This window comes from Caloenas nicobarica, chromosome 1 (assembly GCF_036013445.1).
Source record: "Caloenas nicobarica isolate bCalNic1 chromosome 1, bCalNic1.hap1, whole genome shotgun sequence".
Taxonomy (NCBI): domain Eukaryota; kingdom Metazoa; phylum Chordata; class Aves; order Columbiformes; family Columbidae; genus Caloenas; species Caloenas nicobarica.
The window spans coordinates 158778118-158805762 of record NC_088245.1 but is presented as its reverse complement, the minus strand read 5'-3'; the positions used below and the strand labels follow the sequence as shown (position 1 = coordinate 158805762).

Here is a 27645-nt window from a genome sequence, read left to right as displayed (position 1 = left end):
ATAATGGTCTATGCAAAGAGTAAATGGCAGAACTAGGATTAATTTCACCAGAAATAGGCACCTACACCTGAACTACTGTACTAGGTTTCCTGTCTAACTGGTTGAGAGCAGGAGAGACCTTTAAGGATTAAATTACCTAATTAAATGCAGAGAAGTAGCCCTTTCTCTTCACTGGTTATAAAGGGATACCAGTATATTAGCTCAGATGTTGGGTCAGATATAAACAGTAACAAGTGTGAAAAGGATCTGCCGATGTTGGCCTCCTCTTTCATTTTGAAGCAGACTACTTCTATTGTAACAGAGAGCAGAATGTTTCATAAAAATATGTGGAAGAACAGGTTTTGAAGTTGCTTCTTGCATTCCTTTCTTACCTAAGACTTAGAGCTTCAACAGAGTGAATATTAAGATGGTTGAGATTCATCATTGCAATACCTAGTAGGCATTTGTTCCTTCTTCCTCCACTCCAAATTATGTTCCCATAGGTGAGGTAAGGTTCAACATCAGAGGTGTGGATGTTATAAAGTTAAAAGAAAGCCTTCTGAAGGCAAGAAGCTATATACATCTCAGCAATACCAAAACAAAACATGGAAATACAAATACATGATGACTAAAGAAACACTGCAACTAAAAAAAAAACCACCACAGTGAGGAAAGTCCAACTCACATCAATTATATAGAAGAACAACTGAGGCTGTAACTCTTAGAGGAAGGGGCTTCAAAATTTGTTCTAAGAGTCTTGCTAAGAATAAAAGGAATCTGTCTTAAATACATCCCTTGCAGGAGCTCTTCAACTCTTCAGACACTTCGATATAATAGATTGTCCAGGACAGGGAACTGCTCGAAAGAGTCCAGCGCAGAGCCACAAAGATGATTAAGGGAGAGGAGCATCTCCCTTATGAGGAAAGGCTGAGGGAGCTGGGGCTCTTTAGCTTGGAGGAGACTGAGGGGTGACCTCATTAATGTTTATAAATATGTAAAGGGTGAGTGTCAGGAGGAGGGAGCCAGGCTCTTCTCGGTGACAACCAATGATAGGACAAGGGGCAATGGGTATAAACTGTAACACAGGAGGTTCCACTTAAATATGAGAAGAAACTTCTTCACGGTGAGTATGACAGAGCACTGGAACAGGCTGCCCAGGGAGGTTGTGGAGTCTCCTCTGGAGACATTCAAAACCCGCCTGGACACATTCCTGTGTAACCTCATCTAGGTGTTCCTGCTCCCACGGGGGGTTGGACTGGATGATCTTTTGAGGTCCCTTCCAATTCCTAACATTCTGTGATCTGTGATTCAGTTCTCGCAATTCAGTTTTGTTTTGTTTTAATGTAGAAATAAAATAGCTGAGAGAATGCAAAGATGGAAGATGAAGTAATTGACTGTGTTCACAAAATAACAATTGGTCATTCTTAATAAGTGTAAAAGGGAGAACAGCGAACAAAGCCAATAGACTTCACTGAGTTTATTGAAGTATGCTTTCTTCAACTGAGACGCTGCTTCTTCCCAGAATCAAATTCTGGAGGAAAGAAGTCCAGACAACTAAACACTTCCCAGAGAAGCTGTATTCAGTACACAAACTGTCTTTAATGTGGAAGATAGTGGGAAGTATATATAGTAAGAGATCAGCTGGTGATTCACAAATGCTTTGATGATTCAAAACATAGGAAAGTAATAGGGAAAAAGGAACTAGATCAAATTATCAAGGACAAGTGTAACAGCAGCACACAAACTCAGAAAGGTCACATCACAAAATGAGAAAAGGTAATGTATGTAAAGAATAAACTCACAATTCCATAGATATATTAGTAAGAAGAACAGCAAGGAAGGACTTATTCCAGTACCCAGTAGGAAAGAAAATGGACAATGCCAAGAAAACAGAAGTGTTCTGTGCCTTTTTGCTTCATTTTTTCACAAAGAGGTCAGCTGCAATCAGCACACACACCACCAGCAGAAAGGGACCAAGAACAAAGGCAAAAATAATGAACTACAAGACACAGAATTTATAGAAAAGTTAATCTGTTTTAAATTACAGGGATTGATTAAATTTACTCCAACAGGCCCTATACAACCCAGAGCAATCTCAACTGTTACCTCTGAGAAATCATGAAAAACACAAAATAATCCAAAAGCTTGAAATAAAACAACAACAATGCCTACATGCCTACTTTTAAAGAGGAAAAGAGATGTAAAAGGATAAACTAAAGAAACAAAGCTAAGCTGACTTGTCAAAATTACCCAGAAAAAAACCCACTTTGACAAATATTTTCTAGGTGACCCTCTAAAACAAAAAAGGATATGACTGTTTGCCAAATGCATATTTTAGCCATTTGTATCAAACTAAGTATAATTTCTGACTTGGACAGAACAAAAAGGGCCTTCTCAATGAAAGCAAACCTGTAAACATGCTATACCTTGACTTCACAAAGGCATGAGGATACCACTAGAGATAGTGTGAAGTACACCAGAAAAAATATGGGCTGCATGAAATTATTATAGAATGGGTACAAATAACAGCTGGAAAACTACACTAAGAGTCTAGCTCATTGTGAAAAATGTAAGGATACATCCTGGACTGTTTCTTTCCTTTGTCTGGCTCTAATAGATCATTTTAAAAATTTGGATGATGGAATAAGGAATATGTTGATTAAGTCCAGAGGTGCTGCCAGGCTGCAATGGCCAGGAAGCATACTAAGGAAAGGCAGGATTATATTGGCAAACTGGAGAAAAGGTCTAGTGAATAAAACCTGGTAGCTGTGCAGAAACAGATTTGTCTTCTTGTGAACATCCCAAGTCTCAGATGCCAGGAATGTCTCAGCCTGTCAAGTGTAGCCAAGCTAAGGATGGACTCTCAAAGATGGTAAAAGCACCCAGCAGAAAATAAATCATGAGGGACCCATGATGAGGATCTTATAGGAGACAGCGTCAAAGGCCTGGACTTCAGTAAGGTCTTTCACACAGTTTCCCATAAGATTCTCCTCAAGAAGCTGTTGATGTACAGGCTGGATGTGCAGACAGTGAAATGGGCTAAAAACTGTCTGAATGGTCAGGCTCAGAGGGTGGTGATCAGGGGCACAAAGTCTAACTGGAGACCAGTAACCACCAGTGTGCCCCAGGGGTCAATGCTGAGTCCATTCCTGTCCAGCATCCTCATTAATGACCTGAATGAGGCAGAGTGCACCCTCAGCAAGTTGGCAGATGACACAAAACTGCAAGGAGTGGTTTACATGCCAGAGGGTCATGATGCCATCAAGACATCAGAGAAATGAGCTGGTAGGAACCCCACCAAGTTCAATAAGGAGAAGTGCAAAATCCTGCATGTGGGCAGGAACAACCCCAGGCACCAGTACATGCTGGGGGCTGCCCAGCTGGAAAGCAGCTTGGCAGAAAAGGACCTGCGGGTCCTGGTGGACACCAAGTTGAACACGAGCCAGTGATATGCCCTTGCAGGAAAGAGGGCTAACGGTATCGTGGGCTCCATTAGACAAAATACTGCCAGCAAGCCAAGAGAGAAGATCCTTCTCCTCTACTCTGCACTGATGAGGCCACACCTGGAGCGCTGTGTCCGGGTCTGGGCTCCCCAGCACACAAGAGCCATGGACATACTGGAGTGAGTCCAACAAAGGGCCAGTAAGATGATGAAGGGATTGGAGCTTGTCTCCTATGAGGAAAGGCTGAGAGAGCTGCGACTGTTCAGCCTGGAGCAGAGAAGGCTCAGGGGGATCTCATCAATGTATATAAATACCTGAAGGGAGGGTGCAAAGAGGATGTAGCCAGGCTCTGCTCAGTGGTGCCCAGTGACAGGACCAGAGGCAACGGGTCCAACCTGAAACACAGGAGGTTCCCCCTGAACATCAGGAAACACTTTTTCACTGTGAGGGTGACCGAACACTGACACAGGTTGCCAAGAGGTTATGAAGACTCTGTCCTTGGATATACTCAAAAGCCATCTGGACACAGTCCCAGCCAATGTTCTCTAAGTGACCCTGCTTGAGCAAGTCAGCTCAGGTGACCTCCAGAGGTCCCTTCCAACCTCAACCATTCTGTGATTCTGTGATCCAGATCTCCTCCTGAGAACCATAATCTCTGTTCCTTTGTATTCTTTTGGAGCCTCTAAAGGTCAATACAGTCATATACAGAATTGTAATATTATGAAAATTCATCAGTGATTAAACTTCAAAGAGAAAGAATTTCAATTAAGAAACATCTTATCTTGTGCTTGTTTGTGGGTCAATATGCATAACATCCCCAACCCCCACCCCAACTGCAGAATTCTCAGTAAACTAGGCTGGAAAAACAAAAGACCGGCATTCAGCAATGCCTTCAATCTTTTTTTTTTTTTTAAAACAGTGATTTGAAAATGTAAAGCACTGCATAAGTGCTAATTATTATTATGAGATACACACATGCCAACAGAACTAATCAGCCTAACAAAGCACATTCCTCTAATACAGCACTGCTTCCCACCAGAAAAATCTTGTGTCAGAAAACGAAACCAATCTTTTGTTGGCACCTGTGCCTAGTAGAAACTGGTACACCATATTGTGAGTGGGCACTGTGCCACTCTAACAGATGGGCAAAATTGTAAGCATGCCAAAGAAACAGAATACTTGCTTTTTTTTAAAGTTAGAAAAATATAGTGTTTCTATACAAAACCAAAAAGATTGCTCAGATGGTCCCTCTTTAGGAGTACGTTAAGCCTACAAGTTGAGGTGATTCAATGAAATACCTATATAAACCATAAACAAGACAGAAGGGCTCCTCCGTTTAGACTGCTAGACCTAAACATAAGCATTCCTAGAGCAAGTATGCATATGCAAAGTGTTCTACAGTATGGAATGGACTGTTCCTAAACTTATGAACAGCACACTGATGATATAGCTCAACTCTTGTCTTCCTAAACGCTAATCCTATTTCTTTTAAGAGATCTTATTTTGCACTGTCCTAAATCCACAAATTGATGAAAACAATTTCCTTAGAAGTTAAGGATATGAAGAAAATACTACATTTAAACTACAAAACTTAGTCTTACTTTAAAGTCAAACTAATGATAGCCCAAACAATTATTACCAATTCAGACATTCAGCATCTTCTTCTTGAAAGCTAAGGATCTTAGGCCTCAGCTAGAAGACACCTTGGAGCAGTTTAAGTCACCACCTTCAGGTGAAACCCAGTAATTGATTCTGTGAGAGCACCTACTCCTTTGACAGTTGAAGCAAAGTTAGTTACGTTGAGCTCCTGCAGGATGTTTTAATTTTTAACTGAAATAGACCACAAACACTCGTATATTGCATCGACATGCCTTGCCTGTGGGGATGGTATCTTCCAACTAAACTACTACAAATACTCATCTAACCAAGCTCTGAGATTTTCCTGCTTGTGAATTGCTAAGCAATGGGGGAAGAATTACGTAGTCTTAAAAGATCACATAAAACTCCACTGTTGGAATTAACTTACGCCTGAGATCTCCTCCCGTGTCTCCAAATGTACATACTACTACAGCTCAGTTCAGTGTTTCACTTAACAAGGAAATTAAAATAGCAAATGCCATTCCTAAGCATATGCAAGCATCTTAAACTCATTACATATAAGCTACAGTAAAGGGATCATCTATCCCTGAATTACGCCATCTTGGACAAGCAAAATTCAGCACTAATTCCACAGAAAAAGCTTATTGTTTCTCCTCTGCCCACTAAAATAAGAGCTGTTAGTTTTTCCACATACAACTATTCCCTCCTGTTGTATTCAAATATGAACAGTAGGCCACACAGTTGAAAAATCAGGTCCCACATGTTTAATAATAGTAAATACCTGTTGATCAACTGCGAAAGAGCCAACAAATTCCCCATATTTTAACACTGATCTCTTTCACAGAGGAGACTTAAACATTTCCTATCTATAGGAAAGGCTCAATAATACAAAGCTCCAATATTAACAAAACTCATCACTACGGTCTACTTTGCATGTCTTATTAAATTAGCAACGAACTAGTAGACGATTAACGGGTCACTACACAGAACAGAACAAAACAGAAACACACAACCAGAACAAACTAATTTCTAGAAGTTATAGCGTATGAGCAAACAGTTGGTCCCCTATTTAATATCTGGGCCGATATTATTCACCTGAATCAAATAATGAACTCATCATTTTACATCACACAGAGATCGCCAATGCAGATGGCAAATACACACAACTGGATTGCTGTAAAAGTTGAAGACAAAGGAAGGCAAAATGAACACTACAGCAGTTTTAAAATGCCTCATGAATTCCCAGAGAAGCTGTATTAAAATTCAACAGTTAATAACCCACAATTCCCTTCAGAACATACCTAAACAGTTGTCAGCTCTTGCTGTCTCCAAAGCTTATGCAGTGGATTTGTCCCCACAGTTGTGTTTTAAAACAGCAGGACGGAATGAGAACAACAGATTAGTTCCTTGCAAATATAAATGTTATCCTATCAAAGATGGTAACATCAAAAACTGTATATTGGTAAAAAAGTAACAGAATCATAGAACTTCAGTAAGACATAATTATAGCCCACATAGTATGTTAAATGCTATACTTAAAAAAAAAAATGCTGCATATTCTGGCCAAAAGAAACTGTCTACCCAAAATTCCACCAAAATCACAAATAAACCACATCAGGCAAACAAGGTGCAGTATATCTTGAGCTTTACAAAAAACCATTATTTTCCTTTGGAAGTCTTCCAGTCTGACACTGATATTTTTTCTGATCTCCTGATTGTTTTCAGTATTATATATACTTTCCCTGCAGTATCCCCAAATACTCCTCAGACATTTTACGAGTCCTTACACCAAATTAAAAAAAAAAAAAAAAAAAAAAAATCAAACATTCATTCACTTAGACATCAGGTGAAAACAAGCACCAACCGGTCTCCTATGGCTTTTGTCTCCTTTAGAGAAGACCAAGAATGACAGTTCAACAACTACATCTATGCTAGTGAAACAAACAGATTTCTGGAACTCTGCTGTACACAAATCTCGCATTGCTTGGCTGCAAGAGTAGTCAGGTTCTTTATCAAAGGCTTAGATCTGTCTGATAGTAGCATTGGGATGCTGCTGGTGACAAAACAGTACATGTTACTGAGGACACAACTGTATGAGTAGCATCAACTCAGGCTTTTTGGTGTTTGTTTTACTCTGACACCTGCTCAAAGTTCATCAGTAAAAGCAAACCGGCATCAAACCTTTTGGTAAATGTATTTGAAAGACAATATAAACGCAGTCCACAAATCCTGAAGCACTTACAGTTGTACTCTCTTTAAGCACTTCGAAAGAGTCACACTACCATGCATCAATTAATAACAAGTTTAAAAATCCACCTGTGATAGTGCTTCTCCTACTTCTTGTAAAAAGCTGGTGACCCAAGTGCTCTATACATGTGACAGCCAAATCCAGAAACAAGTATACATGCAGTTGACCTAGGGTTTAGGGTCATGCTTGTCTTTAACATATAAAAAAAATATCTATCAGGACAAAAGGAAATAGGATGTTAGAACAAATGGTTAGATCCCACTTTTCTGCAGGATCATCATAAAGTATGTATATTTGATTAGAAACATAAGCCTGATGCAATGGAACACACATAAGGTTTTTTGTTGTTTTCTCCCCTTCTTTCTTACTAACAAGGACTATTCCACAAAGATAAATTATGATCTTGGTCTGACCTAGAAAGTCATGCAATACCAACTCTTATCTTGGACTAGAACTACCAATGTGTACTGGCAGTATTGCAGATTTTCTGGATCTTGTAGATTTGCCAGCAGAAGGAAAGCATTCTGAGAGAAAAAAAAGGTATTTTTTCTTTGCTGCTTAGGACACATTGTTTAAGTCTGTTCTTTACACTACATGTGCATATTTTTAAAATGCCTGTTCTCTACCTATATGCAGAGTGAGATCAACTTACATTTGGGACTAAGACAACCTTCGCTGTCTTTCACTACCTCAATCTATGCAGAATCAAACCCAGTTAACCTCTGATTAAAATCAAAGTCGTTACTCCTTATTTATCCTATTATTCGTGAATGGCTCGAAGAACTGGCCACAAAAGAAGGAAATTCATACCACCAAAATAGAGGCAACCAAGGGTAAAACTTCATATTTACTTTAATACAACAGAACCACTGAAAAGTCACACTCTACTACAGCCACTTCCCCATATTTGGTTACTTTTCCTAAAGCTTTTCATACAAACATAGAATCACAGAACAGCCCAGGTTGGAAGGGGCCTCCCAAGATCATCTGGTCCAACCTTTGTGGGAAAGGGAGCATAGATGAGATCACCTAGCACCCTGTCCAACTGCATCTTGAAAACCTCCAGTGATGAGGACTCTGCCACATCTCTGGAGAGGTGGTTCCAGTGATTGATTGCTCTCACTGTAAAAGAATGTCTTTCTTATATCAAGGTGAAACCTGTGCCAGTGCAACTTATACCCATTGCCCCTTGTCTTCTCTACGTGGCTCATTGTGAAGAAAAAGCCTCTATTGTCTTTGTAGCTGCCCTTTCCAATACTGACGCTACCCTTTCTTCTACAGACACTAATGTTCTAACAGCTGCCTGATGGGCTGGACCAGCCTCCCCTCCCAAAGGAAACAAATCATAACAAGGGCAGAAAGTAAAACTGGTGCCTGGTGGGGCTCAGCTAGATTACATAGGTGTACAGTTGAGAACAGGACTGGCATTCGGAGGGACCATGACAAGCTGGAGGAATAGGCTGACAGAAGCCTCATGAAAACAAAATACAGCACCATGCAACAGTCCAGGCTGGGGACAGCCTAGGCAGCAGCTCTGCAGGAAAAGATCTGGAGTTCCTCATTGACAAGCTTGAGATGAGTCAGTAGTACACCTCTGCAGCAATGAAAAAGCTTAAATAGACACTGGGCTGTACTAGCTACAGCATACCTACCCTGTTTCCCAAAAAATAAGACAGGGTCTTATATTAATTTTTGCTCCAAAACGTATTACTTTTTCACATGTATAGCTGCCTGGACACTACTTAAATTGACTCTCTTATGAACTGTAACTAGGGCTTATTTTTGGAGTAGGGCTCCTATTTCAAGCATCCTCAAAAATCCTGAAAAATCATGCTAGGGCTTATTTTTGGGGTAAGCCCTATTTTCAGGGAAACAGGGTAGCAGGTCAGTGAAAGTGGTTGTTCATCTCTGCCTAGCTCTTATGAGGCCACATGAGGAGTACTGTGTTCCATGTGGTGTCCAACACAAGAAACCTATCAACAATCTGGAAGTCCAGTAAAGAACCACTAAGATGGTTAGGAGGCTGAAAAATATAACATAGGAAAAGAGGCTGAGGCAAACTGGTCATGTGGTGCCCCTCTGCCATCCTTGAAGATTTTTGCAACTCAGCTGGCTAAGGCCCCAAGCAATCTAATCTATGAAGCTAATTCTGCTTTAAGTTGTTGGACTAGGCTTTTAAATTGCATGCCCAAGTTAGATGCTTAAGGTGACAAAGTAGGGAAACCTCCTGAAGGTTCAGACAGCAAAGCCTGAGACCATCACATACATAATGGACACAAGGTGAAACGCAGCTCACTTATGAGGCTGGAACTCGAGTTTGTAGGGATACTGGTGGTGGAGACAACCTGGGATTCACGTCAGAGTACTGAAGAAGCTAGTGAAAGTTATGGCAGGACCTCTCTTGATCATCTCCCAAAGGGCTTGGGAGTCTGGGGAGGTACCTGCTGACTGGAAGCTAGCCAGTGTTATTCCACTCTACAAAAAAGGTGTAAGAGAAGACCCAGGGAACTACAGACCTGTTAGTCTAACCCCAGTTCCCGGAAAAATTATGGAGAAGATTATACTGGGTACTATTGAAAGACGTTTAAAGAACAGTGCAAACATCAGGCACAGTCAACATGGGGTCACAAAGGGAAAGTCCTGTTTAACTACTCTGATATCTTTCTGCAACATGGTCACCTGCCTCATGGATGAGGGGAAGGAGGTGGGTATAGTTTTTCTCAATTTTGGTAAGGCTTTGATAGTGTCCCTCACTGCATCCTTCTGGACAAATTGTCCACCTGTGGGATGAGCAGGTTCATGGTGCACGGGGTGAAGAACTGGCTGCAGGGCAGAGCTCAAAGGGTTGTAGTGAAGGAGGCTATATCTGGCTGGCAACGGGTCACCAGCAGAGTTCCTCAGGGCTCAGTCTTAGGGCCAGTTCTGTTCAATGTATTTATCAACAATCTGGATGCAGGAGTTGAATGCACCACAAGCAAGTTTTCTGATGATACCAAACTGGGAGGTGCTGTTGACTCTCTAGAGGGACAGGAGGCCTTGCAGAGGGATCTAGATTGGAGCACTGGGCTATGATTAATGGGATGAGATTTAACAAGTCCAAATGCCAGATTCTGCACCTAGGATGGAGTAACACTGGGCACAAGTAAGGATTGGGAGAGGAGTGGCTGGAGAGCAGCCCTGCAGAAAGGGATCTGGGGTGCTGGTCGACAGGAGGGTCAACATGAGCCAGCAGCCTGTGCCTTGGCAGCCAAGAGGACAAACCCCATCCTGGGATGCATCAAACAGATCATCACCAGGTGGTCAAAAGGGATAATTATCCCACTTTATTTCAGTGTTGGTGCAGCCTCATCTGGAGCACTGTGTGCACTTCTGGGTCCAACCATTTAAGAAGGGTGTGAAGGTCCCTGAATGTGCCCAGAGGAGGCCAACAAAGCTGGTGAAAAGGCCAGAAGGAATGTCCTACAAGGAGCAGCTGAGGACTTCGGGCTTGTCTAGTTTGGAGAGAAGGAGGGTGAGGGGTGACCTCATGGCTCTCTCCAGCTTCCTGAGGAGGGGACGTGGAGAGGGAGGTGCTGAGCTCTTCTCTGTGGGATACAGCAACAGGACGTGTGGGAATGGTTCAAAGCTGCACCAGGAGAGGTTTAGACTGGACATCAGGAAGCATTTCTTTACCGAGAGGGTGGTCAAACACTGCAACAGGCTTCCTAGAGAGGTGGCTGATGCCCCAAGCCTGCCGGTGTGTAAGAGGGATTTGGACAATGCCCTCAATAACATGCTCTAACTACTGGTCAGCCTTGAAGTGGTCAGGTAGTTGGACTATATGATTGTTTTAAGCGCCTTCCAACTGAAATAGTCTATTCTATTCCATCTCACCCATCTTTCTATTTACAAATGAAACATTTTCACAGCAAGACACATCCAGGATGAGCAATGAATCTTACCCAGGGGTTTCAAAAATCAGTTTTCAGACCAGAACCATTCTGACCTGAAATCTTGATTCTGAAATGTCTGGTTTTCAGCACATTGCTCATCAGCCTGCAGCAAGTTATGTAAGGTTCCAAGGAAAGAAATACTCTGAAGCTTGGGCTCCCTTCGGGCCCCATGGAAGATCTGCTAAAGAACTTATTAGTACTCCCTACAGTGCTGGAAATAACTTTTCACTTGCTTATTTAGGACATGCCAGATAGGATCTGCAAGAACCCAAAATTTTCACCAAGCGACCCAAAATGAGGAAACTTGTTGGGAGAGACTCAAGTATGTAACTTTGATACAAATTCCTGAGTACAAATAAAGCCTAAATTTCTTTAAGAAGTCACTGAGGGAAAAGCAGGCAGTGAAGGTGACGATGACTGAAAATTGCTCTGAAAGACAAAAGGCACAACTATGCTGGCAGACTGTAGTTCTCCTTGGCAAATCTGCTTAAGAGACTTAGCTCTGACATTATTATGATGTAATGTCCAATAAAAAATATTAAGAGCTGCTTAGTATCTTGTCTTCACAACATTTTCCTTCTTTGGTATCAATGACAAGAACTTCAGTACAAGAACACTATTAAAATGACACTGACTTCTAAAAGCTATCAAATTGGCTTTCTCAAGTTGTACAAGCACTCGAAATATCCCTAACCACAGTACACATCACATTCTTAATCATTCCTGAGATGTCCTCCATAACAAAATAACTACAGAGACCTATAAAAGTCTCTAATGGTCATCCTAAGAATCTGGCTCTTGAGTTCTCCAAGGAAAGATTGTTATCTCTCTCATACAGGTACCTGTACCTACAAACTGGAAAGCACGTAGCCAATATTTTGCTTTGTCTAATTTACTCTGGCACTAACAGAAGAAACATCAAAGCACAATCACTCAGTAAAATAGGTGAGAAGAGAATAAATGAGCAAGCAAGATCCAAAGGCCAATTTTCATCAAGAAATTATTAATTCAGTTGAAAGAAATGAAACCAACTCAAAGGGGAGAAAAAAATATCAGAAGTGAACAGGAATCACCAGAAGTATCATTTGAAGTGGCAAAGACTAAGTTAAACTTATGATACCAGCTGTAGAGATTTGCAAAATAGTTCTAAACAATCTAAACTCAATTAGCAGGAGCTATTCACAACATCTTAGAGCTCACTGCGGACTAACTTACCCGCCTCAGCCTGCACTAAGTTCTATGATGCCATCCATGATTATGCTGTTAAGCTACATCATTCTCAGTCAGCTAAGGTACCTCTGTAATACAGTCAACTCTGCTAAAGCATTAAAGGCCCTGCCTATTGAACTGACATTACACAAGCTCTTCACAACACAGCTCTTTGTGGGTTCACCAAATGATTCCCATATTTCTTGTGGTGGTACACATGCAGATACCAGATTGCATGCCTTGTATAGTTTTTCATAATAATGAATTGATGTATTCTTATGTGTTTATTTAATAGAGCCCCAAGATAATTTTTCCACAACTGTATGTGAACTGCCAGCTTGCATCCAGATCAAATAACACAACAGACCTAAAAGCTCATTTGAAAAAAAAAAAATCTACGAAGGAGTTACTCATGTTAAATACAGCTGTCTTACAAAAACTCTGAGTAATACTACATTCAGTACGCATATGCCAACACTTGCATATTGCAGGAATTGAGAGGGCTTACTCATATGAATAATTCTTTCCAATTCATTAAAAATACAAGTAAGGTTCCTAAAGTTTGTTCCCATTTAAGACATCCCAGCACAGTGGCATAAAGTGTACTAAAATATTTAAGAATATACATTTATAGGTTTGATTTATTTCTAAAATACGTATTGAAATATTTTTTCATGCTTCTGAACAATAAAACATTTAACAAATAAGCCTGTTACAAAATAGATTTTTCTTAAAATAAATTCTTAGTGTTTAACAGGAATTAGAGATAGCAACACTTCCAGATCTAACAATTAATATCTGCTAAAGCAGATTTTTTTTTTACTATTTTATGAAGGTATAAACATTAATACATTCAAACCACATAAAGTCAATATTTTTAGTATTGCTATACTCCACTGAAATGTATGAATGAAGAAAATATACACAATATAAAATTAAAGGGGCAAACAGAATGCTTACTTTCTTTAAATGCTTTACAGTATCCAAGGAATGACAACAAAAAGAACAGGGCACACAGGAGGTCTGCTCTGCCAACAATCCCAGCAACCTTAAAAAAAAAAAAAGAAAAAAGTTTCAGATTAACAGATTTTATTCTTAGAAAACCTGAGATGAAGGTGCACACACATATACAAAGTGAAATGCATAAAAGAATACTGCTGTATCACTTTTTTTTTAACCTGGTTTACTGGATTAGTGATAGTCAGTTTTCTAAGCCACATCCTAATTTTGATTGGGTATTGCTTAGTATGAACTAAGTACATTATTTGGCTTTAATTTATGAAAAACTGCTGTTTTAAGAAACAAAGGATCTGCATAAGAAAATGTAGACTCTGCCCCACTCCATCTGTTTTTTTTATGAGGTTGCCTTTCAGTAGAACTCTCAGCAAACATCCTGAACCCCAACAAAACTGGCAGCTCTGCTGAAATGTAAATCAAGACTGTCCGCTTTCAGAAGACAAGCCAGCCTTCAGATTACAGTCTGAACACTCAGAATGGACAAATAGCTTCCACCCTGCAGAATCGGAAAAAAAAATCCTCCCTCTTGCAGTGTCTTTTTTTTTGTTATCTTAATTGATTGCATTAGAGCTACCTCCAACTGTATCTTGTAACAGAAGCTGTACTAATGCAAAAGAAAATGAGAAGCACATTCTAGGACCTCTGTACTCCAGATCTGTGCCAACCTATTTAATCAAGAGCATTCTCAGGGCCATCAATGAGCTTTGGTTTGAGCCCTTAAACTGTATTTACAATAACTTGCTGAGACAAAGCATGACATATTTTTGGATCTTCATTCTTCAATTACACAAGTGTCAGGATACATCATGAATTTTTTGTGGAAATCATGACACAGGGGGGTGGCAGGGGACTGTATAAGGCCCTGATGTTAGGACCTCACTAGAACATACACAAGGATCATGGAAACACCCCTTTGTTTTCAGTCTAGCTCTACTTCCTGGAGTTCTGGGTTCCATCTTTCCAGGAGAAGATGTACACAGAGGCCTTTCTGAAACAGGGCAGAACAACTACGGGTTTGGAGGTTTTTTTAATGCACTTTTTGAGATGATGGTTCAGAGAGAAAAGCAGAAACTTTGCTTCTTGTGTAGTACACCAGTTGTCCCATTTTGTGAGTGGAACGGAGAGAGGAAAGTAAAAAGGTAAATTGTATCTTCATTTTGTTTTAAGGTACCTGCTGACTCTCTCTTAGAAAACATCAGAGAGAGAAAGAGAAGTGTAGAAGTATGAGAGTAGGACTGAATCCACTGAAGAGATTCTCTCCCACTTGACCCTCAGCTTCACTTGAGCACCATAAAAGGAGAAACTGTTGGACTCCCAAATTCGGGTGAGAAAAACTTATTGATTTATCCAAAGCCATGCACCTAACTTCTCTGTGTCTTTTTCTATCTTATAGAGGAATTACAAGAATTAACTCAATAGCTGTGGGGTGCTTTGAAAGGTTATAACAATGAAGTGTCATTCTGTTTCAGCAGCTGTGCTCAGCTAATGAGCTAAAAGTAAAGGTGAACTGAGACAGTTTTGAAAGTAAATGCCAACTTGTTACAACAAAGAGATTAAGGGGCTAATAACACATAGGGCCTCAGATTAATCCAGTAGTACAATGTTATCTCAAATGCAGGATCAGGCCCATAGCCCCTGGTAACAAGGTAAACTAAAAAAAAATACAGTTTTAAATAAGTATTAGGAATATTCTTACATCCACGTTTCATTTAGTATTTCATCACTCAAGTGTTACAAAGAATAAGCATTTTTAGAAGAGGGAACCACACCACAAGTGTTTACTTGTAGGTAGAAAAATGATAATGACAGATGTTTTTCTTACATAGGTACTGAAAGCATTAAACTTTTCAAGATCTGTTTTACATGACAGTTTGTTTTGTGCTGTATATACCAAAATCCAAAGCAGCAAACAGACAGAATCTTCACAATTTTTTGTCAAAATATGTCATCTCATCTCAAAACCAGAATGTCATGACGCTTAAAACTCACAGCTTTAAAATCATGAGAAATGCTTTTTGAGGAGATGATGCCTGACACACATTCATGCTAGAACCATAGCAGTATCATGACTGCTACAGTGCTGCAAGATCTATTATTCACTGTGTAAATGATTAGAAGAGACACGGTATGTAAGAATGCCACTTCCTCCTCTGCCAGTGTTTGCCCAAAGCATATGCAAGTCTTCAAACCTCACACATGCAAGCAGACCACATCATTTGTAATTTATTTGACATGAACAGGGTCTTATTAACATTTGCCTGCTGATTTAAATAAATTTTTAGAGTCAAACGGAATGAAGAATATAATTATGGATATTGATAAAGGAGTCAATAGTAAGCCTATTACAAAGTTAAGACTCAAGTAAGATTTCTCTTTACATATCAGACCATCAAAAGCACTGAAGACTTTTTCTGCTTTTCATTTTGACATCTAGAACTGGTTTTGGAGAACAAATACTGGGGGCCCTTCTGACACTAGCACAATGTGCTATTCTGCAGGCAAGCAAACACCGGAGAATGATTGGCAGGATGTTTTAGCCACACTGTCAAGGTGCCAAACTGCTAATACATAACTTTTCACCACCTCTAGTTTTCCAATACATGCAGGGTCCCCAGTCACCTAAGAGGTATAGCTTTCCATAACCTCTTCCCCATCAATCATGTGCAAAGCAAATGAAAAAAGCCCAAACCGTGGCATATTGCGAATAAATGAAAAATCAGTGCCATGTATATAGAATAAGATGCACTGAGGATTCAAAGTTCATTACTAGCACAAAGATCAAATTTTAAGTTAGTACTGTTTCAGTAGCTCAGTCCTTCCAAGTTCTGAAAAAAAATGATTCCTGCATTTTGATTATTTTATATTTCATTTATTCATTACTAAAAGATCAGTAAATCGGGGACCACACGCAGCAGGCACACCAGCATAAGGCCATAAGATTTTCTTAGCTATGGGAGAAAAAGAGCTTTTTAAGAAAACCACCTCTTCTTCACTAGAATTTCCACACAAGGACTTCGACCTTTGGTCAGGTATTTTAATTGGTTGCTATGCATGTGCTATGTTTCTATTCTGCATCTTTATAGCTTCAACTTCCAGCCACTGTTATGCTGTTGTCTGCACTATTAAAGGGACCACTACTATCAAATTGGTGTTCCCCGTGTACATAATTACAGACTGTGATAAAAAAATCCTTTAATCTTCTCTTTCATATTAAAAATATAAACCAGTGGAGTTTGATCTCTCATGACACAGGATGATTTCCAGTCCTTTAATCATTTTCATGGCTCTTTTGAGCCCTCTGCATTTTTCCCAGTGTCCCCCTTGTAACACGGGTTCAAAAATGGATGCAGTATTCTAACACAATCACAGGTAGATTTCATAAAATGCCTCTGCTCCAATTTTCCATCTCCTTGTTTTTTTTAATCAAAGAAAACGGAAATAAAAAGTGGTTATGCGTTTGCACTCAGTTTATCTTCCATTTTCCTTGGCTGCTCATAAGCTAATGTTTCTGGTAATTAATTCTTAATCCAGTAATTAAGGAAACTCTGTAGGTTAGGGCTATCCTTCTTCAGTTATTGTACTTAAATGATTTAATTTATCTTCCTTAATAAGGTCCAGCCCTGTGGAATTACAAGCTTTCGGACGTACTAACCATAACATTTGATTGTTCTCGTAAGACATGTGCCAAGAGAAGTGTTACGAATATATAAAAGCAATGTGTAGACTACAAGGCTATGTCAGAACTAATTAGTCAAGGTGGTTGAGAACTTCTACGAGATAAATCGTTGGAGCTAATTTTTAGTACTTACGCATTCGGTGTGCACTGGATGTGCAGCAAACAGCAAAGCAGCTAGAAGAGATGTCTTTGGAGCCAGGTTTAGCCTTCTTCCTTTATTAGTGAATTGCAGTCCACCCAATAAAATCGAGAACACATCAACCATCAGCACTGAGATAGTACAATGCAGTATTATATTGATGACATGGAAACCAACTGGGTAGAAGCCTCCAGCAAAAAGGTAATTAATTCTATATAGAAACAAAAACATTAAGGCTAGGAATTACATCAGTGGTTTGAGATATGCAACTGAAAAACCTAAACAACTCCATAGCAAGATATTAGACACACACACAAAAACAAACAAACAAAATCCACCCCCACACACAAAATCAAAAACAAAAAAGAAAAAAAAAAGGCTGAAAAGTACCAGCAAACCCCAGCATGCATGGTATTGCCACCAGCACTTAGCAACCACAGCAGCCTAGAAAAAATGTCCTGGTCTTTACTCAAAGGTATTTGTATGGGATACCGCATTCAGCATAATATTTATCCTCTCCAAAGACATATGGTAATGCTATTATTTTAATCATACCTATGGCTAGTTAGAACTGACTCTTAGTCAGCAACATAATTTCAATGCTGGAAAGCAGGAGTGTCCTACGAATAAATAACCCAACCTATAAGGGGAATACCCTTGAGCTTAAGAGAAACTATGTCCCAAAACAACCTGAAGAAACAATTTTAATAAAATCCACAGAGTAAGGAAACGAATATGCACTGAGACTATGATTTCCACTAACATCCTAGCTGAAAAACATCCTAGCACTTGGACTGACAACATGGAAACCATTTGGGTACAATCCAGTATTAATCCAGAAAGAAGCCAGATAGCACATCTTAGTAACAATTTGTGAGACTGGTTAGAGAGAGGTTTCATTCAAGTATTGGAACCAGAGCGAAGTTTAAGTGAAAACTCAATCTAAAACACTATTCAAGATAGGAACTCTGTAGTAAAATGGAGAGGGAGAAGAAAAGGGAGAAACCTCTTGTTATCATCTGTATACTTTTATCAGTAAGTGAGATACACGGAAACTTAGTTTGAATAGCGGATTTTATACAGTTAATTTGGTCAGCCTGCATCTGGCTTAAGCGAAATCAATTTAAAAAGCCTAACCTATTATAAAAGTGATACATATAAAAGTCAGAGCTCAGGGAAATTAAGAAAACAAATTTCTCACTTGTGAAAATAGCATTTTATGGACCATCTCCACATGCTTATCTATATTTTCAGATATAGTAATGACTGTATCCCACTTTGCTCTTTAAACTAACCAAGATGTTACTACAGATGGAATATACCACAGAGACCTTGAGAAGAAAGGAAAGCATGTGCTGTGTAATGCACTGAAAGCTTTAATAGGTTTAAGACACCGACACATTCTATTCAGTTGCATATTTTCCTTGAAGAAAATGTGAAGAAACCCCAACAGACAGTGAAAGCCACAGTGCTAAGTATTTAAAACATTGACAGTGTACTTGAGAGTCAAAGTTTTTGCTTAAATATGAGGACTAAGAGTGGGGGTACTTCTTCCACCATCACCTAGTTCCTGGCTTAGACTGGAAACAACTGCAGAACCAGTGCCAGTTCCCCATCCACAACACTGAGTTGCATGGGGAAAATAAAGAAGCTTAAGATCAAGTCCTCAAACACTCTCGGCATTACTGTGCCAAATTTCTACATGGTCTACTGCTTGCTCAAATTTTTGTGCAAAAAACATAAGCTAAGTATCTACAGAAGTAATCCTCATAAACCTTTAGTTATTTGAGAAAACCAGCAAGTTATATATACAAGCAAGACACCTCAGTAAGATTCTCACATAAACACTCAAAGTTAGAATATCAAAGGGGAAGAGCTGGGAAGCCTATTCAGTGACCTAGTGGCAAAAGGCCACAGTAGATTGATGCTATTTATAAAAAAATCATTTGACAGGTCACTAGGAAAGCAGAGAACAGAAACTACAATAGCAGTATAAGCGGCAGCATGGCTAAGTGAAGGGAACGTACACCTCCTAGTTCTTTGATGATGTGACCTACATACTGAACCATACTGCCCCTAGTACCGAGGTATATAAGAGCATAAGGTGTAATCTCTGTAAAGTAATTGAAATACAGAATGTCACAATAATGTATACTTTGGGAAAGAAACAATTTGAAAATTAAAACTCAATTGGAGATTAAGGTAGTGAACAGGAAAATCATATTCAGGGAAGGTATCCAATTACACTCCAGATACTTTGTCTCTCTCCTTTTCTGTTGCCTCCTCCCTATAATCGAGACAATATGTGCTAAAAGAATCCAGACCTTGAGCAAAAACGAAGTCTCACCTGAAAGTTAGGACAGTTAGTGGTCGATATGATTTATGACTGGTATTGCTGCTGAGTTTGCTACCCCAAAAGTCATGATGCCACAGGTCACCAAGTGGGGTTTCTGCCCTGAGGTCCTAAAAGAAAACATGATAAATTATCAGATTCTTAACATTTCTGCTTTGTTCAAAGCAGCTAAAACACAAACAAGTTCTAACTAGTACAAACTCACGCTAACACTGACATAGCATGTGTTTTGTTGGCTCCCTACTGACATTTGACAAGGTACCCAAGTTTGCAATGAAGGTCACATCTTGGATGCCTGTCATCGTAAAGGCCAGGATGCTTGGATTCTGTAAGCAGGCACAGCTACATGAAATTTTGTACAACTATAAGTATTCACATCAGTTGATAATCTGGTCAATAGCTGAGATATGAAACACATTAAAAAAAAAAAAAACCCTTTACCTTATAGTTTTGTAAAAAGCCTTTGATGTTAGGTCTAGGTTATCTTGGAAAGGAGGCCAACCACAAACTGCTGCAAACAACTATTTTTCTACCAGTGTCAGTAGCACAACTACTCATGAAAGCATGAAAGCAGAGAGACCAAAGATAGAAAACAATTAGCTCTTTTTGAAGCCTTAGTTCACACAGGACACTATTGAAGTAGCTTTTTTTAAAAAAATGTTAATACATGAAACAAAAAATCAAAATCTCTATATACTGGTCTAAAAGATCAATAGCAGAAGACAGAAAGTAATGAATTATTTTAATTGGTGGTGGGCTAGGGGACTACTAAAAAAACACTGCAAAGTAAAAGTCTACTCTTTCCTTTTATCTTTAAGCCATGTTGATAATGAAAAAATCCAGACATCCTAGACTATTGAATGGAAAACATATGCTTGGGAGAGGAAGAAATAAGGAAGCCACCTTTTTGAAGAAATTGACCTTGGCAACATCCACCTCGGTTTTCTGTGAGGACACGCTGGGCAGCTCAAACTAACATGTTCATCTTCTACTTGGCCCTCTTCTCCCACTTCCCTGGGGCAATTAAATATCAGTTTATGCTACAGCAAATGTGCAGGTTAAATACACTTAAGACAGAACCTGAGAACAAAACTGTACTAGTGATGAATAGCTTTCATACGAGTGCTGGTATCACACCTGCAGTCAACCACAGGTTACTCTACCCTTGCTTTCTCCCCTGAAATTGTTCAAGAGACCAACAAACTAAAACAGATTAACAAGCCAATACAAATACAAGTAAGCAGACAAACCAGGTTGCTAAAACCATGAAAGGTCTTACAAAGCCTGGTGACCTTTGTCTTACTACTCCTACATCTCAATATACTTACAAGATTCCCACATCACAATTCCCTTGGTTTACTAACTCCAGTTCCTCTCAAATGCTGCTACCATCTCACTTGCCTCTACAATATCTTGAGCACCTCCCGTGGTTTCCAGTACCTTCCATCTCATCCTTAGCTGACACTGGTGGCCTGCCAACAAGGCAGGAGAGAATACATACCACTGCTAGTCCCAAGGTACAGCCAAATATCTGGGCCACACTCACTGGCTGCTACTAAACTTAAAACAATCCAGTTTTCCTTGCTTTTCTCTCAACATATTCTGACTCTCACCCATCCAAAAATCAAGGATGAGATTTATTTCTACCACTTGATCAAGTTTGGCCAATATTAGGCAACATGGCAAAAAAAAATAGCAAGTAGAAGTAGGCTAAAAATCCTAGCACGCTGTCAAATGAAGTGAAGCACTCTCTAATAGCTTACTAATCAATACACGGAAAAGACAGCAGGGCTAACGCTGGAGTCTTTGAAAGTCCTACATTGCAGCTGTAAATTAAGGCATTCTCAGGGACAATCGTAAGAAATCCAGACTCACAGGGAATCCTATTGGGCTTAAGAATTACAAAGGTGCAAAGTTCCTTCACTCTCTCACAGATGTTTCTACTGCCAAACAACAGCTACAAATTTCTTTCTTCTCCCAGGATGGCAATCTTGAATTCCTGTTCTGTTCCTCACTGGTACGCACAAACCCTAAAGGTCATAATTTGACTCTCAGAGCAGGAGTGCACTCAGCCAGCAGCCCACTACATCAATCAATATGGCCTACTTTTCCAGGGGCAAGTTGTGACTGGGTTGTACACCAATACCTATTGAGGTCTTTACACTCTGCAGGGGACACAGCGAGCACTGTGGCCCTCAGACTGTTTTCTCAACCGACGACACAGCTCCTTATGTACATTTGCCAAAGAGAGAGACTATGAGAAGACTTTTTTTAGTATTAAAATTTTAAAAGTATGCCTTCTGTGTCACAGATGGTCCTCAATAACTTGAGATGGGAGATATATTTGAGATGTGCAAGGCTAGATTTCCCTTTCCTGTAGAATCAGTCTTCTTTTGTCTTCCACAGGAAGAATGCAGGAAAAGCTGAATGCATGGAATTACTTAGTGATTACACTTCCATATGACCTAGAAATCTTCAGTCATGTATCTTGCTTTTGTATCCAAGTTCTGTGAGAGAAAGTAATTTACATTCATTTTCCCACTCCTTGGACTTACCCTAAAATAGGAATGGTTTGCTTTAAGAGACACAGCCGTTTAAAAGTTAAGTATGATTTTCTCTATAAGAACTGAAAGTAGATACCAAAGAATCTCTAAATATTTGATTAGCAGCAGTTTACAGACAGAAGAGTTCAATACTTGAAGAAAGGTCAGTTTTTCTGTATAAAGACTTATGGAAATGGTGCATTGTGTCTGAAGCTCCTCCTAATCCAATTGTTTGTCTTGCCAGGCCAGTAAATAAAGACAAAAGTAACTGCTGTGTACCAGTTAAAATGCTCCTAAAAATGACAAGAAAGCATCTGGAAAACAGCCTTGAACCCAAATAAAACCTAATGATAGAATGTTCCATGATGTGGTAGGCATAGGGGTCAACTAACAGTGTATCTTTCACTAAAAAAGAATAAGTGAAAGATTGGGGTGGCGGTGAGAGCTAGGAAATTAACAAAAAGATCACTGTGTGGTACCCAAGAAAATACTAGTACAGTGATTAAACTGGTAAACTCATTGTCTGCATTTTTCTTGTGGATTTTGTATTTCCATATATTCATATGACCCCTGTATTAAAATGATACTGTCACAAAAATCTCATTTAATTTCTAGGGAATAATAGAGGATTTTGATGCAAAAAATAGAATAAGCCTCATGGTCTTTCAAACATACAGACTAGGTATAAATGAATCTATTTAAGCAGTCGGTTGAATTTCTCAGCATCGCCAACAGCTATAATCCTGTTGCAGGTTGTTATGTTGCATAGATAAGCCGAAGCATTTTGAAAGCAAAAACTAAAAGAAATGGATAAAGATTACAAGTGTAGAAATTGCACACATGCATAACAACCTGCCTTGTTTCAACATAAGTCTTTTGCTTGTTCTTTCAGGAAGTTAAAATACTGTAATTGCACCCCAAATAAAACTTTGCAGAATGAAATATTGCCAGGAGCTGTGTAATTTAAAATATAATGCTTCTTAAAAAATAACAAATAAATCACTGTAGGTTCTTAATTTGTTTATAGTATTCTCTTAGATGCTTTGAGATTTATTTCCAATTTGTCAGCTGTATTTTCCCCCATATATTTATAACTCAAGGTATGATGAGTTACACAATATAAATTTGTCTAAGGAAACAACTAATTCTGTGGGATTCTAAAAGCCACATTGTGGTAATTTGCCTCTAAATCTTGTGCAATGCAAAAAAAAGTGAGTTGTGTTCTTCTAGCAGTGTGAGTCTCTAGATTATCCTCCCTGTATCCCCATGGCTTCAGGAAAATAGAAGCAACAGATGTGGGTGATTCTTTTTATTCTGTGTTTCTCTTTCCAAACATTTAACAAGTACCTTCCAGAAGAGCGTAAGAGCTGCTGAGTAACAGCAAGACTCACCCATGAGCACAGGCTCACTAACTGCTACATGTGAATCTATGAAGTGTCTCAGCAAGTGCAGACACTCAACTCCTCGAAGTCAAAAGAACTTCAGCTAGAGGTTTGAGTCACATGTTAATTTCTAAGTATTTCAAGGACTGTTCACTGCATGTATGATCCATTTTAAAATACAGCACAAGAATACCCTGCCTCTATTTCAAAAAAATACTTTTGTCACAGGAATATTAAGTGGGAAAGAAACACAGGAAAAGGATGCTTTCCTTGCTCCTGTTAACATTTTCATAGCATAAACCACAGCTGGAGAACCCCTGCACTCTACAATTGCTTAGTGATGCATTATGTGCCTTGTAACCAAAGGTAAGTTTATTCATTTGGCTTATTCATCTGTCACCCTGAGAATATAATGAAAAAATCTCTTACTAACATCAGTGAGTATTCGAAACATCTACTGCATACTCTCGCTGACTTGGAAATGAGCATAAAATTAGATCTATAGGCAGTTTTGATGTACAGGTACCCTGCGAATGAGCGCTACTAAACATCATGTCCAAATTTGCTGCAGCTCTAGATAATGCTTTCCTAGATAACAAACAGACAAAATCCACTTGACATGGCAAAAAGAGCCCCTTCTTGATCAGACATCAACACTTGTTAAGCAGAGCACCTCACTTGCAAAAGAATGAAAGGGGACACATTCTGAAGAAAAAAAACAAAACAAAACCTGTTTAATTTGTTCACTCTTTTGTTTATGCATTAGAACCCAAGTCATGTTATTAAAATAGCTTTAGGAATAAGATTTTGTTAAGCACACTTATGCTTCTAGCTTTTTGGTAGAACACTGCCGTACTGCTTGTTTGTTGACCTTAAATAAGGCTTACTTTAAAAAAAACAAACAAACAAACAATAAAACAAACCAGAGAAGTGAAGTTAAAAAAAAAAAAGAAACAGGAATATCAGAAGGAAGTTCTTTACTAGGATGAATATTTTGGGCGTACTAAGATCAAATGTTCTCATGATTCCTTCTCCTACGACCATTTCTGTCAAAGTGCACGGAGGGAAAGAAGAGATACAAACCTTATTATTGATGATGGCTTCAGAATCATCAAAGACAAAATCTCCATCATAGCTGTTAGCAAAACAGAGGAAGGAAATTAATGCCACAACCATTTTAGCCCAGTATGATGGAAGGAGCAACCATGATATGTCATGGTCCAGATTAGGTTCTGTTTGTGCCATTCTGTGAAGTGCTTGTTCCAAGTTGGGAACTTCAGCATTATGTTGGTTGCAAATCTGAAAGAAACACATAAAAATGCACAGTTATAGTTGCATTTCACTTAAAAAAGAATTTTAAAATGGAGAATTGGCTTGGGAGACAACAATGAAGTTTCATGCAACCTAACTAATTTACTCTCAGTGTGTTTCGTAATTACTGGAACATATCTAAACATAATTTTGTACTTCAGATGTGGAAGAACAGCACAGTTTCTCATGGTCAGAGCAAAGAGATAAAGCAAAAAAAATTTTAGATTTTAAGTTAAAGCTTTGGCACAGGTAAGTTCTAAAACCTTGAGCAAATCACTATTTTTCTCTTTCTTACTATTCTTTTCAAGTATAATAGGCACATCACAGGGACTGTTACACATATATAAAGTTCTTAAGAGAATGATAAGCACTAGAATTTCCTTCTGAGTATGAAAACCAAATATCAATAGCAAAAAGAGCTCAGCTCTTTCCTGTTAATCAGATTAAAGGACCTAGTCTTGCACATAGCCCACAGGGAATTCACACAAACATCACAGGTAGACATATACAAACAGCAGTTAACGGACTAGGCCCTAAATCTCAACAATTCAAACAATGAGACAAGACACATACAACTAAGACCCAAGTAGTGTTCACTAGATCACTCTGCACCCCACAAGCACAGTACAGGCTAAATTCCACTGCTGTACTCATGGGCTTATGAGGTTGTTGAGGGAGATGAAAAAGACCATGTAACCCAACTGCGCTGAGTGATACATCAGTGTGGAGATACTGAGGCTGGAGGTTTACCCATGAGCCACCTTTACTTGGAAGGGTCTCTTCTGATGCTCCAAAGCCAGCCCCCTGCCTGGAGTGCTACTCTGCCTCTGTGGTGCTCTTATTATCAAGTGCTGCTATAAATGGCAGGAGGAGGAGGTTACAAATGGAAAACTACAGTAAAAGCAGGGCAGAATATAAAGTTTTTATTTGTAAGCCCCAAGAATCATAGGCACACACAGATGCCCAGCTTCACACTTTATTCTTATTTATTGGCTTTTTAAATCATTGTGTGTAACGTCTTCATACGATCTAGGAAAAAGCTATAGTCATTCTGCTTCTTGAACAGACTGATGAACAGAGCTGCTAAGGCAACTGCTTTGTAGCTCTCTGTTTGCAATGCTGAATTCCAGACTCCACATATTCCCTACCTCTGTACACACACATGCACACGGACAGAGAGCACTCCCTGTCACACCAGTGCCCCTTCTCTTTTGGGGGATTATATAACAGTGCTCCCAAATTCAGATAAAGTCGGTAACATCGAGCTGTGCAACCTGAGAATGATAATCCTTAGCAGAGCAAAGCAGATCAGCCACTTGAAGAGCAAAACCTTTTTTCCAAAGCAATTCACTTTTGTGATTTTAGTTTGACAAAACCAAAAACTAAAAGCAAGGCTGTCAGTCAGATGGAAGTGTATTGCATTGCTCGTAACAGCCCAGATTCAGCATCGGTGCCCGCTACCCAATTCAAATATTTGCTCAAAATTCGTTTTGCCCAGAAAGTTTCTCCCATTACGCTTGTTCTATTTCTCTGATTTGCATCTGCCGGCAGCCCTTCCCTCGCGGTGCTGGCGAGCAGGCCAGGCCGGTGGGGGCTCCCCTACCCGGGCATCGCGTTAACCCCCGAGCCGGTCCGAGCGCCCACGACGGACCGCGACCCCCGCGCACGCCCCTCCGAGCGCCGGCCCCAAGGGCTCTCCCGGTGCCGAGCAGCGGCAGGGAGGGCGCCACCTCACCGCCACCGCCCTCACCAGGGACAGCGGAGCCCGAGCCGACCCCCCTGAGAGCACCCCCGCCCCCCGGCACCGACCCCCTGCGGACACCCCCGGGGCGGGGGTGTGGGGGGCACGGCTGCGGCGCCATGGGTCCCGCCGGAGAGAACCGGCGCCGCGGGGAGGCTCGTCCCCGTTCCCGTCCCCCCTGTCCGACCCCACGGCGAGCACCGAGGGTCACAAGGAGCTTTGCAAACTTGAGGCCGTCCCGAGCGCCCGGCGGGCGGTGCCGGGGAAGGAGCGCGCCCGGCAGGGCAGCGGCGGGCGGGCAAAGAGGGAGGGAGGGAGAGAGGGAGGGAGAGAGGGAGGGAGGCAGGGACGAGGCTGCGGGGCAGGCAGGCGAGCCCCGCCAGGAGTTTCGCTGCGGCCCTGACCCACTCGCCGCTCCCCTTTTGTCCTGGCGGCGGCGCCGGCCCCGCCGATTGGGGCATCGCGCCCCGTCCCGGCCCGGCCCTCAGCCCCATCGCCGCACCCGCCCCCCGCCCCGGTTCGTCTGGGCCGGTTCCGCCAGCGCTCCCGCCAGCGAACGGGGCCAGGACAAGTCCTCCCGCGCCCGGCGCAGCCCCGCGCGGCGTCACCTGTGAGGAGAAGGAGCCCGCGCGGCATCTCCCACCCGGGTGCGAAACTCTCCCGCCCGGCGAGCGCCCAGCCGGAGCGGCCGGCGGGGGAGGGGCCGCGGCGGCTTCGCCTCCGGGAAACATTCTCAGAGCTCATTGGCTGCTCGCCGTCCCACCCCTCCTTCTCCCCGCCCACCCGGGGCAGCTCCGCGCGTCCATTGGTGGCGGTGGCGGTGACGCGGGGCAGGCCGGGCCGAGGAAGCGGAGCGAGGAGATCACTTGCGGTCGCAGTGGGGCTGGTGCGAGTCGTGCCCCTCCGCCCCGAAGTCCGCACCCCGGCGCCTCGCACAAAGGCGGGTCCCGGGCCCCGCCTGCGCCCCGTTCCCAAGGTGCTCCCGCTGGCAAGCGGGCGCTGCCCCTGCGTGGCGGCCGTTGTCCCGCGCACCTGGCCGGCCGCGGGGGGAGAGGGGTAGGGTCGGCCCTCGC

General features: G+C 41.0%; 1 protein-coding gene across 1 annotated transcript in view; it reads right to left on the bottom strand.

Annotated features, from left to right (window-relative positions):
• TMTC4 (transmembrane O-mannosyltransferase targeting cadherins 4) overlaps nucleotides 1-27262 on the bottom strand; it is a 57686-nt gene extending 30424 nt beyond the window's left edge. Inside the window, exons 1-5 of the mRNA XM_065638976.1 lie at nucleotides 27181-27262; nucleotides 24604-24819; nucleotides 19590-19705; nucleotides 17237-17453; nucleotides 13371-13458 (exon numbers count right to left, since the gene is read on the bottom strand). Of these exons, the coding sequence (XP_065495048.1) occupies nucleotides 13371-13458; nucleotides 17237-17453; nucleotides 19590-19705; nucleotides 24604-24765 (583 nt within the window). The 5' untranslated portion in view covers nucleotides 24766-24819; nucleotides 27181-27262. The remainder of the gene's footprint in view (nucleotides 1-13370; nucleotides 13459-17236; nucleotides 17454-19589; nucleotides 19706-24603; nucleotides 24820-27180) is intronic.
• Nucleotides 27263-27645: the final 383 nt, after the last annotated feature.